General features: G+C 42.8%; 1 protein-coding gene across 1 annotated transcript in view; it reads right to left on the bottom strand.

The window, feature by feature from the left end:
* Window positions 1-15,350, bottom strand: part of POLR3A (RNA polymerase III subunit A) — a 54,555-nt gene that overhangs the window by 34,426 nt on the left and 4,779 nt on the right. Inside the window, exons 6-11 of the mRNA XM_037056373.1 lie at window positions 9,485-9,724; window positions 9,216-9,378; window positions 8,858-8,994; window positions 4,583-4,686; window positions 4,027-4,168; window positions 819-959 (exon numbers count right to left, since the gene is read on the bottom strand). Coding sequence (XP_036912268.1) covers window positions 819-959; window positions 4,027-4,168; window positions 4,583-4,686; window positions 8,858-8,994; window positions 9,216-9,378; window positions 9,485-9,724 — 927 coding nt within the window. The remainder of the gene's footprint in view (window positions 1-818; window positions 960-4,026; window positions 4,169-4,582; window positions 4,687-8,857; window positions 8,995-9,215; window positions 9,379-9,484; window positions 9,725-15,350) is intronic.

Genomic DNA, 15,350 nt, shown 5'->3' on the forward strand with positions numbered 1-15,350 from the left:
CATCCATTCCCACCCAGTCCCCATGGGCTTTAATCATCTTTACTTTAGAACTGATACTAACACCCTAACCCAAAATAGATTAGAAGCATCACAGCAGAAATGGTAGTGTTTTCGGAGGAAGGAACTCTTACAACCAGAAGACACATCAGTTCATAACACAGAAAACTAGAATACTGGAAAAGCAAAGACCCAAGTCCTAAAAACTCAATAGGTTGGGGCCATTAAGTTTAGGAGAGAAGAGTCCTACACAGCAGGCACCACATGCCACTGCGCTCTGTGGGTTCAGGAGTGAAGAGTTAGAACAGAGAGCCCAGTTGCAAGCTCCTCAAGAACAGGCAACTGCCTCACTTGTCACTCAAGACGCTAGCATCTAATGGCACTCCTTCCTGTTAATAAAATAAAAAGGTGATAAAAGTCATTACAAAAATGACTATGTTTTTAGTGTGCCTTTTATAGAAGACAAAGAAACACACAACACACTTCAGGAAGGTTTCCAGTCAGAATGTTCAATAAAATGTATTGGTGTACTAAGAATCTTTAGCTACTGGAAAATCTACTTCTGCAAAACACCTTTTCCCATGGCATCCAATGGTTACTATATTGCTGTACTCTTCTCTCATGTTTTCATATTTGGCACTCATGTACACATCTTCTCTCAGGGATCCACATTACAGGTCAGAAAATATTAATGCCCCCCAGCAAGCACCTGTTCCAGACACTGACTCACTTATATATACTATGGGGTGCTTTCTAACAGGGCACGGTCCCCTTCCCCTCCTTTTATGGAACTGTAAACTGGGCTGCACCACCCTACTTACACCCATTAGAACAAGGGCCTCTGCTTTAGCTTCTTCTGTTTGAGGAAGATGAAGATTCATTTCATCGCCATCAAAATCTGCATTGTAGGGTGTACACACACACTCATTAAATCTGAAGGTTCGGTGGGGCTTGACCCTGGCCTGTGGAATACAAGAGAAGGACTTAGTCATTTATATAAAAGCTTCTTAATTTCGAAACATTAAAAAATAGCTTTTCGGAAAACAGAAATTGAGAGAAATAAATTTCTAGTATGTTCTGTCAAATGAGGTATGTCATTTGTAGACTCATTCATCAATGCCTATGCAATGAACTTGTTTTAATACTGTGAGCCAAACACTAACACTGGAGCCATGTAAAGGGGTTCCCTCTGGCCAATGACATCAGTTCGATATTAAAAAGATTTATAGCAGAAGCTAATTAAAATACACTGACTATTGGGTTGGCCAGAACCAATCCTTAGTTTGTTTCCCTTAGTTTGTTTTTTCCCATACAATGGCTCTAGTAGTACTTAGCTGTCTTTAACTTCATTCAAAACAATTTTGTTACATTGTATTGTGTGCATTCAAAAAAAGATTCATCAAAATTGGTAAATTTTTGTGTAGGTATTTTAATATTGAAGATGGATGAAAATACACAAGTTTTCTGCATATTATGCTTTATTATTTCAAGAAAGGTAAAAACACAATGAAATCCAAAAAAAGATATGTGCAGTGTATGGAGAAGGTGCTGTGATGGACTGAATATGTAAAAAGGGGTTTGCAAAATTTCATGCTGGAGATTTCTCGCTAGATGATGCTCCATGGTCAGGCAGACCAGCTGTAGTTGATAGCAATCAAACTGAGACCAATCAATGTTACACTATGAGAGGGAGAGCTGACATACTAAAAAAATCCAAATTAATAAAGTATTGGTGAAAATGAAAAATGTTATTTTTTATTTTACAGAAAAAACTAGACAGACTTTTTGGCTCACCCAATACATAAAAATCTGAGTTTATTGTGACATTAAAGAAAGGGAAAGCCAGCCCTGGCTGGTGTAGCTCAGTTGATTGAGCAAAGGCCTGAGAACCAGAGGATCGCAGTTCAATTCCCAGTCAGGGCACATGCCTGGGTTGGAGGCCAGTTTCCAGCAGAGGAGATGAGAGGCAACCATACACTGATATTTCTCTCTTTCTCTCCTTCCCTCCCCTCTGAAGATAAATAAATAAAATCTTTAAAAAAAAAGGAAAACCAAACAAGTAAACAAATAAAGAACCTAAAACAACTGAGCTGGAAGTAACAGAACATCAATTTTTTACTTCCCAAATTGACAATTAAAAAAAAAGAATTAGGTATTTAGGCTGCCTTTTCTTTATGAATTGTATTTCTAAGTAAGCAAATAGACCTAGTTTTTCAGTACAAGAATCCTATGCATTAAATCTGGAAGAAATGATAAATTAGAGATTCACCATTTGTTAGCCCTAATGAACTAATGCAGGCAAATGATCACAAATGAATGAAATTATTAGAAAAAAGGCTGATGAGAAGAAACCTTTGAAAGACATCAAGTGGTTTCTCCAAAGTTTTTAGCATAAGAGTGGAGCATTCGGATAACATGAGCCTCTTCAAATAAGCCCTCCCGGAAGTGGCAGGCACCACCCACAGCTACACCTGTCAAAAAGCTGAACCTGAATCTGATCATGTCTTGAGAGCTAATTTCCAGTTTATAGGAATAAATAAAAGGAAGAATGAAGAAACATTTAACTCCACTTAAACTAAGAACATGGGATGTTTCTGAGGACAGATAACCTGGTTTATTCAACAATGAAAGCAAACTTTAAAAAAGGAGGACTGTTCTAGGCCAATGGAGACCAAAGATGTATCAACTAAATGTTATGTGTGGACTTTGCATTCTGATTCAAACACACTAGCTGCGAAAAGATTTCTGAGACTCTTGGGGGAAACCTGATGGTGGACTGGGCACTGGACTGCTCGTCTGGTGAGGTGAGGTGACAGCACACGCAGTGCACACACATGGAAAGAGGACATGGCGTCTCAGTGTGTGAATCAGAAGAGGAAGACATAAAACAAATGAGGCAAAATCAAGAAAACTATGGAATAAAGAGGATGGAAATATATGACTTTATCAAAATATGCTATTTTTGTGTAAATTTGAAAATACTCAAACAAACAAAAAAAAAAACTGTTTAGAAAACTGTTCCACAGCCAAGCAGAAGTTTCTAGAAAAGGAAGACTTCTATTCCCCTGGAACCCACAACCTTAACGTCATAACCATAAACTGCAGCTTTGGTATTTTCACTGCAAGGTAAAAAGACTGATGTAACGTGTTCACAAACTACTGAAAAACTCAATCCACTAAAACACCACTTTAAAAGCCTGTTTAAACACTGTTTACAAATGCTCATGGATTTTGCCATGGCCGGGTGGCTCAGCTGATTGGGTCATTGTCCCGTGTTCCAAGAAGTTGCAGGTTCAATTCCCAGCCAGGGCACACGCCCAGTTTGCGTGTCTGAGCCCCAGCCAGGGTGCATACGGGAGGCAACTGATCAACCCATCTCTCTCTCTCTCCCCCTTTCTCCAAAGCCAATAAACATATCCTAAGGTGAAGATTAAAACAACAACAACAACAACAACAAATGCTCATGGATTTAATGGCTTTGAAGATAGGAGAACTGAAGAACATTTAACAAATTAAAGTTGTATCTCATTTCCATTTAAAATTTCCAGAAAAAGGAGCTGCTGCTGTTGCAAAATGATACCACAAAAAAAAAAAAAAAAAAAAGGTTTAGGGTCTTAATTGGAGGACTAGTGCAAAGGAAAATCTTTTAAGCATTTTAGTTCCTTAGTTAATACGCTAAGTTAAATTGAAAGTCAATTTTCTGCCATATCTATTTTACATAAATTTGTGCACACATATATGTATACATTTAAGTTTACAAGTGAAATCATGCTAGTCACTTTCACACTAATTGTCAATTAGTCACTCTCTTTCATTGTGTATAAATATCACATTATAAATATTAAAAACACTGAATAGGAGCTTGAAATTTAAAAGTTTCACTCAATTAAGAAGTGAAAAAAGGAAAATCAAAAGTTATGAAAATCTGAGATTACAGGCAACTTTAATTTCAGAAGTCTGGAATGCAGCACTGCACACATAGCATCCTTTCCAGCCTACAGAAAAGAAAACCAGAAATCTCCTACTCACCAAATGCGCCATAATGCTCAGTTTGTGCAGCGAGGGCTGCCGATTGAAAAGCACCACGTCCCCATCTATGAGGTGTCTCTCCACGATGTCCCCATACTTGAGCTCCTGAGCCATCTTTTCCCTATTTCCGTATTTCAAAAACCTTAACATACAATAATAAACATGACTTGTGAGAACAAAGTTCCGTCACCAAGTTTCTCTCTTTTTATCAAGATTCAACCTCTAATGATCATATTTCACCAAATCTAAGGTGTCTCCAGAAGCCATCAATCAAATTATGGCAAATTGTAAGATACAGCTTAATTTACCCCAAAGTGTTTGTTCACTAGATCCAATAATACTAAATGCTAGGGAACAAATTCACACTGCATGTATATTCATTTGTTCAACAAGGCAAATGACATACGTGAGCCCACTACAACTTCAATACATATTTTTCCACATGCCAAAATGTCCCCAAAAGTGTACTCTGGACTGCATTCTGTGGCTGAGTATGGTAAGAGTGACCGTGGTCATGAGGAGGTAGTTACGTCCTATTAGATTAGGAAACCATTACCTTTTCATCTGCGTGTGTCTCTGCTGAATGAAATTGGCTCCTGGGTGAACTTCAGGTCCATTTTGAACCAGTTTCCTCAAAAAGTTGATGTTTGCTTTGTTTACCTGCAAGACCACAACGGGATACTATTAGATTACACTTCTCATACTTCTACCAATTGTACACTGTACTGAACTGAATCTTCACTTTCCTTGTGTGGTTCTAGAAGAAAGGGAGGCAGCACCCTGGGCATCCTGCTGCTGAGGGGCGAGTGTAATGACAGAGGGTTGGCACAAGAAGCCCAGCTTCCAATCTGCACTTGGTCACTCACTTGCTGGATGTCATGGCCAAGTCCTTCACTGGTCTTTGGTATCCCATTAATAAAATAAATGGGCTGTACTGATCTGTAGGAACATCCCAGCACACGTGTGACCCTAAAAACAGGTGGCAACTTCCTCTGTAACAATTCACCATGGGCTTCCAAGGTTTAAAAGCTGAGGTACAGAGGCCCCTGCTCCGCACCGCTGTGTCTGACAGCCTCTTGGACACCAGTCTCCTGGGACACCATCTCAGAGGAAGAAACTCTGGATCATTAGTAACTCAGCTGAGGATACTTTACCCAAGTTTTACCAGAACCATCTGTGATCTGGGCTAATTATGAATCTCAAGGGCAAAGCCTATTAATATCCTCCTGTCGTTACACTTTCTATACCTCAGTTAAAAAACCAAAGTACTGTATGTTTTACGCTCATGAGGAATGTGAATTCATTGTGAAATGGTGCAGCCTTTCTGGGTACGCACCAATAACCTTAAAATATTAAAAGAAAAAACAAAAGGTTTTTTGTTTTTCTTTGGTCAATTGAAGCATTTTATTTGCACACATGTATTATATCCCTAGAAAAAAGAATCTCAGGGAATATATTTCCTCCTGTGTGTTTCGTTTTGCTTCTTCATGGTCTATGACGTCCACTGGGGTTGTCAATACAATGAAACCAAACTGATGGGATGGAAGCAGGTCATTCTGCCATTTTTCTACATCTTTGAGTTCCATGTCAAATCTGGGGCCAATTACTCCACACTTGTTCAACCTGCCCATGAGATTCACAACAGCTTTCCCAGCTCTGTGGTCATGAATAATTTCAAATTCACCAAGGTAACCTGTTCTAACTGTGCGGCATCATCACAGTTAGAAACCAGGCGATGACTTAGGAGCATCACCTGGTAAGAACCTGGCATGAACCTGCCATTTGCCTCTTTTCAGCATTGATGCTCTTGAAGGCATCAGCCAGGACATTCATGCGCACCATTATGGCCACTAGGAGGAGATGTTGGCACTGCCGACTGACCAACCACCTTTCTTGGGGTGTTGAGAGCTCTGGTCCCCACCAGCACTGTGCCCTGTAAGTCAGCTCCCTATGGTACTTGATTCTAAGGTTTTAAAAATAAAAATCCATCTCAAGAAAACTAACTGTTTATGGTGTTTATCACTTAGTTATTTTAAAACGTGAGGTACGAGATCTTGTCCAGGGGAGGAAGAGGTAAACATGGCTCACCTCCTTGCATAACCATAGCAAAATCACAAGTAAACTACAGACCAAAGATCACCCAGAACGCTCAGAAATCAAGTTGAATGGAAATCTGACAACTATGGAACCAAAGAAATCACATCAATCAAGGACAGGAGACTCGGAGGCACAGAATGGGCAGGCCCCACACCCACATCTGGTGGATAAAAATTCTGGAGGGATATCTCGGGAGCGAAGGGTTCCAGCCCCACATCAGGACTCCCAGCACAGGGTACCAGTGCCAGGAAGAGAAGCCCCCATAACTCCTGGCTGTAAAAATCCGTGGGGCTGGAGTTGGTGAAGAAAGCTACTGGACTCCCTGCAGTTCCTTCCAAAGGGCCTGCGCCGACTTACGCAGACGCACTCCCTCTGATCTCCACCACAACCAGGGCAGCAGCCCGAAAGGCACCAGAGGGATACGGAAAGGAAGTGTCTGACAGCAAGGTGAGAGCTGGGGGACAGCTCTCTCTCAGATAGAAAGGCAGCCAGAGGTCATCGTGCCTTTTCTGAGCCCTCCCCATCCCAGAGCCACAGATCCAGCAGGTGGGAGGTATATCCGAGACCCTATCAACGTGGCTTACATTGCTTGCCCTGACCTGGTATTTACCTGAGGCCCTGTTCCACCCAACTTAAGGCCTGCCCGTAGCCCTATACCTTTGGCTAAACGGCTCTAGGACTGGCAACAGCAGCAGCCAACTCTGGATCACAGTTTGGCTCCAGCTGGAATCTCCAAGCCCAGCACAAGTAGCAGCTAGCTGTGGATTGCTTTGTAGCTCACACTGGGTGGCCCTGGGGCAGAAAATAGGTAGTGGCTGACCCTGACCTACACCACCAGGGAAACCCCAGGGCCAACACACCCAGTGGAGAGCTACAGACCATGTCAGAGCACCACCACCCTGCCCTGGCACAGCTGATTCTGAGGGTGGTCCGTGGTCACAGCCAGTGACTGGCCTGGATAAATGACCTGCAGTCACCCTGCAGCTGACTGGCCTGGGTAAATCCCTCCCATTGATCTGCCAACAACAATCAAGCCTCAACTACAAGAGAACGGTGTACTCAGCCCACAAAGAGGTGCACCTGGAGTACCCAGTTTGGGTAACAGGGAAGGCTGTGCCATACGACCCTGCAGGTCACACTACCAAGATAGGGGGTCACAGCAGCTCTACCTAATACACAGACACAAACACAGGGAGGCTGCCAAATGAAGGGACAAAGAAACATTGTCCAACTGAAAGAACAGATCAAAACTCCAGAAAAAGAACTAAACAAAATGGAGATGAGCGACCTATCAGATGCAGAACTCAAAACACTGGTTAACAGGATGCTCAAGAAACTCAGTGAGCATTTCGATAGCATGAAAGAAAGCCAGGCAGAAGTGAAGGATACACTGATGGAAATGAACAACTTACAGGGAATCAACAGCAGAGTGGATGAAGCTGAGAATCAAAACAATGATATGGAACATAAGGAAACTAAAAACAACCATGCAGAAGAAGAAGAAAGAGAATCAAAGGGGAAAAACAAAACAAAACAAGGAGGGTGCAAGCAGCCTCTGGGACAACTTCAAGCATTCCAACATTCTTATCATAGGGGTGCCAGAAGGAGAAGAGAAAGAGCAAGAAATTGGAAATCCATTTGAAAAATATTGAAAGGAAACTTCCCTTACTCAGTGAAGGAAATAAGACATGTAAGTCCAGGAAGCACAGAGAGTCCCAAGTGAGATGGATGCAAAGAGGCCCACTCCATAATTAAAATGCCAAAGGTTAAAGATAAAGAGAGAATCTTAAAAGCAGCTAGTTACCTGCAGGGGACTCATATAAGACTGTCAGCTGATTTCTCAAAAGAAACTTTGCAGGCTAGGAGAGACTAGCAAGACATACGCAAAGTCATGAAAAGTAGGGACCTACAGCCAAGAGATTGTTCTACCCAGCAAAGCTATCGCTTAGAATGGAAGGGTGGATAAAGAGCTTCCCAGACAAGAAAAAACTAAAGGAGTTCAGCACCAAACCATTATTCTATGAAATGTTAAAGGGACTTATTTAAGAAAAAGAAAATCAAAACTATGAACAATAAAATGGCAACAAACACATATATATAAACAATTGAATCTAAAAAACAAACTAAGCGAAGATCAGAGCCAGAATCATGGACATGGAGAGTATTTTGATTACCAGATGGGAAGGGTGTTTTGGGGAATGTGTGAAGAGGTGGGGGGATTAAACATAAATTGACAGTCACTGAATAGCCATGAAGATGTAAAGTACAACATAGGGAATGAAGTAGTAGCCAAAGAATTTATACACATAACCCATGGACATGAACAATGGTGGGGGGATAGCCTGAGGGGAGTGGGGGGTACTGGGACAGGGTGGCAAAGGGTGGCAAACATTGGGACAACTATAACGGCACTATCAACAAAATATTCTTTAATGGGGTATAGGACAATACAGAAGGATGTGAAAGATGAAATTACCTGGGGAAAATGTTGCAGAACAGTATATTTAATGGATCTGTGAGAACACACACAGTTGTGGTTGTATGTGCTGTAGCTATTACACATGGTGATATTTGCATAAAACATGAATCAAACAAGAAAGACGTGCTTGCTAACGCACAGCAAACTGTGGGTTGGGTGGGTTACTGGAATCTTTTCTGCTGTCTGTTGTTTGGAATTTTATAATGTAAAAGACTGGATGCAAAACAAAGAATCAAGTAGCTGAATGATACTTACTTTCTCAGGAAAGGTTAGAATTTTGGCCACGTGAACTGGCACAGCTACCTCATCAATTCGGAGGTTCGGGTCAGGTGAGATGACCGTTCTGCCAGAAAAATCCACCCGCTTTCCTGAGAGATTGCCTCTAAATCGACCTAAATAAATAAAAATGTGTCACAAGTCTCCAAAACATACGGTGTGCCATGTGGGGATAATAGGAGCAGAAAGAGGAAAGTCTGTGATCTCCAATGAGATAAGGTGGACATGCATGAACACACACACACACACACACACATACCACACACACCCACACCCACACCCCCACACACAAGCAAAGGCAGTAAACTGTTTCCTATACATTTTGTTGGCAACATACCCTGTTTTCCCTTCAGGCGCTGGACAAAGCCCCTGGTCCACTTCTTGGGTGCCATGTTAAGGGGGATGCCTGAGAGCTCACTGTTGATGTAGAGGGCACACTGTAGCTGCAAGAAGTCCCAGTCTTCCATGATCATCTGGGTCTTAGCTCCTGATATCCGATGCTAAAAATGAGCAGAGCACGAACAGAAACAGCCCTTGTTAATTTGACTTTATCACAAGTGTTTGCATAGATACACTCGAGCCTTAGGGCTCGCAAGAAGCACTGACCTTCTTAATGACATCATTTAGGAAAATGATTTCTGTCAATTTCATTGTCAGATCATCTTCGTTGGTACCAGACTTCAAATCGCTCACAACAGAGGGTCGGATACACAAGGGGGGGACTAAAAGTCGTGTAAGAATCAAATCGGAAGGCTTTCCAGCTTCTGGGTTCATCAGAAGAAGAGGGACATCTTCAGCTGGGATTTGCTTAAATAAATTCAGAACTACCAAGGGATTCAAGTTTTCCTGTGGGAAGGAAAGAGATACGTTAATTTCTCATAGCTAGGGCAAGGCTTACTTCTCCATGCTCTCTAGCCTACTCACCACTTAGAAGAAGTACACGTGATGACAGAGATTTCTGCTAATCTGGTATGTTGTGAGAGCTCTTAAAATATCCATGCCTTTCATCTCAATGATTTAAACCAATAATTCCATTTCTCATGATGATTGCAAAGGCTATGATTTCAAAAATTAATGCAAAGTTTCAGCAACAAAGATGTTCCCTAAAGCTGTTCTTAATTGTGAACTTGGACATAGCCTGACAAGTTATTAGATACAACCATCAGATACCCATACACTGAAAACTATGAAGCCATTAAAAAGAAAATAAGACACTATGGAAATGTAGCTACTGCCATGAAATGTGTTCACAGAATACTGGTAAATGAAAAAAGCACATATACAATATGATCTCATTTAGGATGTATATCTATATAGAAACGAGGAAATGGGCCCTGGCTGGTGTAGCTCAGTGGATTGAGCTTGGGCCTGTGAACCACATGATCGCGGTTCGATTCCCAGTCAGGGCACATGCCTGGGTTGCAGGCCAGTTCCCAGCAGAGGACTCACGAGAAGCAACCATACATTGATATTTCTCTCCTTCTCTCCTTCCCTCCTCCTCCCCTCTGAAGATAAAAAACAAAACAAAACAAACAAACAAAAGAAACGAGGAAATAGAAGAGTTTACCAAGGTTTTAAAAGTGCTGTCTTTTGGTGAGTGGAATTATAATAATTTTGCTTCTATTTTTACATTCAAATGTCCTGTAGTAAACTTATATTGGTCTGTATTAACCTAATAGAACTGCCATCCAGTAAGAACTTACTCATAATAAAAGAACTAGGCAAACTACCCGAGATATTAAAAGATTAAAGGTAAGAATGATCAGCTTCTGCTTTACTGCCGCTTATTAATTTTTCTTGGGATCAAAGATTGTGTGACTGAGAATACGTGCTAGAAGCAGAATTTGCTGTATATAACTCAGTGAGAAGGGGAACAAGGTTAAAACTAGAGAAATGACCTAACAGCTACTGCCCCTAGGACAGTGCTGCATAAGAAAGTAACTGTGGGCCCATCCGGGAGAAAATGGCAGTGAAGTCAGGGAGAGGGAGGCTTTTCCAGTCAATATTCTTTCTTTTTTTTTTTTAAAGATTTTATTTATTTATCTTTAGATGGGAAGGAGAGAGGGAGAGAAACAACAATGTGTGGTTGCCTTTTGTGCGTCCCCTGCTGGGAACTGGCCTGCAGGGAACTGGCCTGCAACCCAGGCATGTGCCCTGACTGGGAATCGAACTGCGATCGTCTGAGTCGCAGGCCCACGCTCAATCCACTAAGCTACACCAGCCAGGGCTTCCAGTCAATATTCTTGCTCAGAGAAGAATTCCCTCCCTCAGTTTCTCTGTCTCCCAGCAATAGGTACCTCACTATACCTCTGAAACAGTTAGGGAGGGAATCTGAAACTGTTCACAGAATTCTAGGAAAGAGATGAAGGGCAGACATCACCCACAGCACTAGTCAGTACTAGACAAGAACACCATGGGACTGAAGGCTATCCAGGAGGGCAGAACACTGGCAAGAGTCTGGAAACCATTTCTTTGCAAGAGCAGCTACTCCAAGAGTGATGTAATGGCAGCCTCCCACGAAGCAGCTGGAAGAGGCTGGTGACTTACTCTGTTATGCACCAGAGGGCAGAAATCAGGGACCCATGCAGAGACAGTAGAGAAGGACTAAGTTTTGTACAGGGAAGAACAGCGTAACACCTAGAGCTCTGAAGCGATGGGGTGTATGCTGCTTTGGCTGGTGGTGAGGGAACATGGCTGCACGGCTGCCAGACAGGGCAGCCCATCACTCGTGTGCGACATGCCGTCGTGACATTTTTACCTGGCGGGGAGACAGGACTGATGGCATCTATGGAGGGACTTTTGTCTGCAGGTCCACCAACCTCTGGATTTGTATTAAAATTGGAAGTGGATATACATTAGTCTTCCGGGGATATAGTTCAGAGGTTCTCTTGAATTCCTAGATGAGAGTGTAACCCAGAGAAAGTCAACAACCACTGCACTAGGGTCTGTTCCAACTCAATCACGCTGTGCTGCCCATAAAGGCATGGGTTTCCACATTCCTGAACATTAAATGAACTAGGATGAGCCAATGATCTTCAAGGCCCTGCCATACTTCAGGCATCAAACAGGACATCAGAAAAATGGATCTTGTCACTAACCAAGCTTACACAGAAGAAACCATCCAAAATACAAGACAGAGTGCAAGTGTTATACAAGGCACAGAAAATGTACACACGGTTGAGGGAAGGCTGAGATCTCGAAGCAGGTCCAGGGAGCAGAGGAGGCTGCATGGAAGCAGCTAAGGGATGGGGATTCTGCTGACGGAGAGGAAGGAAGGACAGCTTTTTTAAGCTCAAGGGACACTGAGTCTGAGCACACAGTAGAGGTGGGAGGAAACCTCACCTGTCTTACAGTGATTGTTATCATAGGAATGTTAGTAGCAGGGACAACCACACTGCAGTTGGGTGACATGTTCTAAGCACTTGCTATGTGCCAGGCACTGTGCTAAGTACTCAATCTGGAATTCATCTGCTAATCCTCACAAAAGCCCTAAAGCAGATAGTCTTGTAATCTCTGCTTTATAGTTGAGGAAACTCATGTAGAGGTTGGTCATGTGTCTATGGTCATACAACAGGTAAGTGACCAAGCTGGGATCTAATCTGAGGTCTGTCTGACCCCAAAGCCAAAGCTCGTAACTATTACCCTAAACTACCTCTAGGGTGTTAACATGGGTCAAGTCAGGCAGTGGTGGGGAGGGGGGTACACCGGGAGGCGGTAGCAGGAGGGTAATGTACTAAGAGTCCAGCTTAATGCTTGAGACAGTGGTTCTTAAACAGGGAGTCACCTCCTAGGTCAAGCCATTTGGGAGACCTTCCTAAACAAGATGGTTCCTGCCCTTGAGGAGAATCACTAACTGGGGAGACTGTCAGAGGTGCGGTCCTCGAGAAGCAATGACAGTGGCTGCAGGTGCTGGGAAGAGACCCAGCAGGGCAAAGTGCTGGCAGGATGTCAGGGAGGCTGATCTGAGAGCAGCAGAGTAACTACAGGGGGAGCCACAAGTGAGGCTGCACCCAAGAAAGCCCCTCGTGCAAACCGACCGAGGATGTCTGCCAGGCCTCTGACAGCTGCCTACAGGGCCACCAGCCCTTTCATGCTGTAGAAAGACACGATCAACTTCCTCAGCCTTCACCTCAACTTCCTCTGCAGTAGCTTCATTTGAACTACCTTGAAGACACCTCCACCTGAGCGAATCACTGCCACTCCCCCTTCCTGTTTCTGGAATTATTTCCTTGATGCCCACACTCAGGTGCTCACTCAGCTCCAATCACTCCCTCTCACCCATGCCCACAGTGGTTGGTCACCAATTCCTGTCCTTTCTTACTGTGCACAATGACGCTGGCCTCTGACTCCACTATCACTGCTTAGGTTCAGGGTTGGCTTTCTGTTTTTCTTTTTCAATTCAAAGCATAATTTATACATAATAAGTGGTATACTCTTAAAAATATTTTTCAAACCTTTACATGTATACACCTGTGTACATTTGTATCACCATTCAGATCAAAATATAGAATATTTCCACCTCTCCAAAAAGTACCCGGACACTGCTTTTTGAGTTAGTACCAAGCCCTCATTTCAGGGGCAACAGCTCTCTCGGTATCTGTTATCACAGATCAGTCCAGCCTGCTCTCAGATCTGCTCCAAATGGAACCCTACAGTAGCTACTCTTGGACAGGGCGCCTTTCACTCAGCAGGACTCTGAGATTCTGCCAGGCTGTGTGTCAGGAGTTCATGGCTTTCACTGTGGGAATCCCACTACGTGGATCTATGACAGATCCACGTGGATCTATGACAGATCCACGTGGATCTTTTTCTGCAAAGATCTACGTGGATCTTTTTCTAATAAAGTTGCAATAAACATTTTTGTACAAATATTTTTGTGGACATACGCACTCCTTTCTTTTTAGTATATACCTAAAGGTAAAACTGTTACATCATATGGTATGTGTGGGTTTAACTTTATAAGAAACTGCCACACTGTTGTTCAGAGTGGTNTGGGAATCCCACTACGTGGATCTATGACAGATCCACGTGGATCTTTTTCTAATAAAGTTGCAATAAACATTTTTGTACAAATATTTTTGTGGACATACGCACTCCTTTCTTTTTAGTATATACCTAAAGGTAAAACTGTTACATCATATGGTATGTGTGGGTTTAACTTTATAAGAAACTGCCACACTGTTGTTCAGAGTGGTGGGAACATTTCACACTTCACCATCAACACATGAGTGCTGGTTGCTATCCTTCCCTACACTTGTTTTTTAACATTTTACATTTTCTGGGAAAGTGTGAGTGTAGTTTTAATTATCTTTCTCTGATGACCAGCAACTTTTCATTTATTTATTGACCATTTGAATACATCCTTTTAGGAAGTGTCAATTCAAGTCTTGCTCCCACCTTTTAAAATCAGGTTGTATTTTCCTTAGTGATTTGTAAAAACTGTTTCCTATGTTCTGGCTATGAGAGTCCTGTCAGTTCTATGAAGTGTGACTGTTTTCTCCCAGGCAATGTTGCATTGGCCTTTTGAAGACTGGGCAGGTTCTTCTAAAATTCCGCCATTTACTCCTCATGTCCATTCCCTGTTCAAAAGTTTTGGTGGCTCCACACTCCCCAGAGAAGGATGTCCTCTACCAAGTGGTCTCATTGTTGGGGCCTGCATGCCAACTGCTTTGGCAAGAATTCTTGCTCTATCACTCACTGTCATCTTGGGCAATGCTGTCTAATAAGGCCATTCAGAGGTTCAAATACAGGAAGGGGCAAAAGGAGGTTCACCGTTGTTTGTCTGGAAAATACTATGACCATTGATAAACAAGACTACAAGAACAAACTTTGTTCTGGGTACCCACAACTGCAAACCTCCTTTGCCCTGCCCTGTAAGAGGTAAAGGTAACGCAGTTGAAGAACTCTGAACACAGCCTGAGGGTAACAGCAGTCACTAAATGCAGGTGCTTTTATTTATATCGCTCTCTGGTCTTCCACACAGAGCCTCAGCTCCTGAATGAGCCCATACACTGTCACCTGGATGTTCTGAGCTCACTGCCCTGGACTTTTTAAACCCTACGAACATTTAAGAAGCAGCTCAAGCAACAGCTTTCCTCACGGTCCTCCCTAACCAAGTTCAAAATGAAAGTTTCCTCCTGATTTCCCATTGAACTCACTGTCCTTGTAATTCTTGTGACGGCCTGCACTGTGGCCTACCATATTAGTTATCTTTTCACAGACTAATGGCTACTGACACACCTAACCTGTGGGATCTTTGAGAGCAGACCAGTGCCAGATGCTCCCCATCAGGTCTGATAGAGCCTGGCAGTCAGTAGCCACTCAACTCATTTGTTAGTTTCATATAGTATTCCATACAGCATCACGGGAATTAAGAACTAATCAAACTCAGAGCAGCCCCGGCTGGCGTAGCTCAGTGGATTGAGCGCGGGCCTGCGAACCACACGATCACGGTTTGATTCCCAATCAGGGC

This window comes from Sturnira hondurensis, unplaced genomic scaffold (genome assembly GCF_014824575.4).
Source record: "Sturnira hondurensis isolate 20B ecotype Veracruz unplaced genomic scaffold, ASM1482457v3 Scaffold0008916, whole genome shotgun sequence".
Classification (NCBI taxonomy): domain Eukaryota; kingdom Metazoa; phylum Chordata; class Mammalia; order Chiroptera; family Phyllostomidae; genus Sturnira; species Sturnira hondurensis.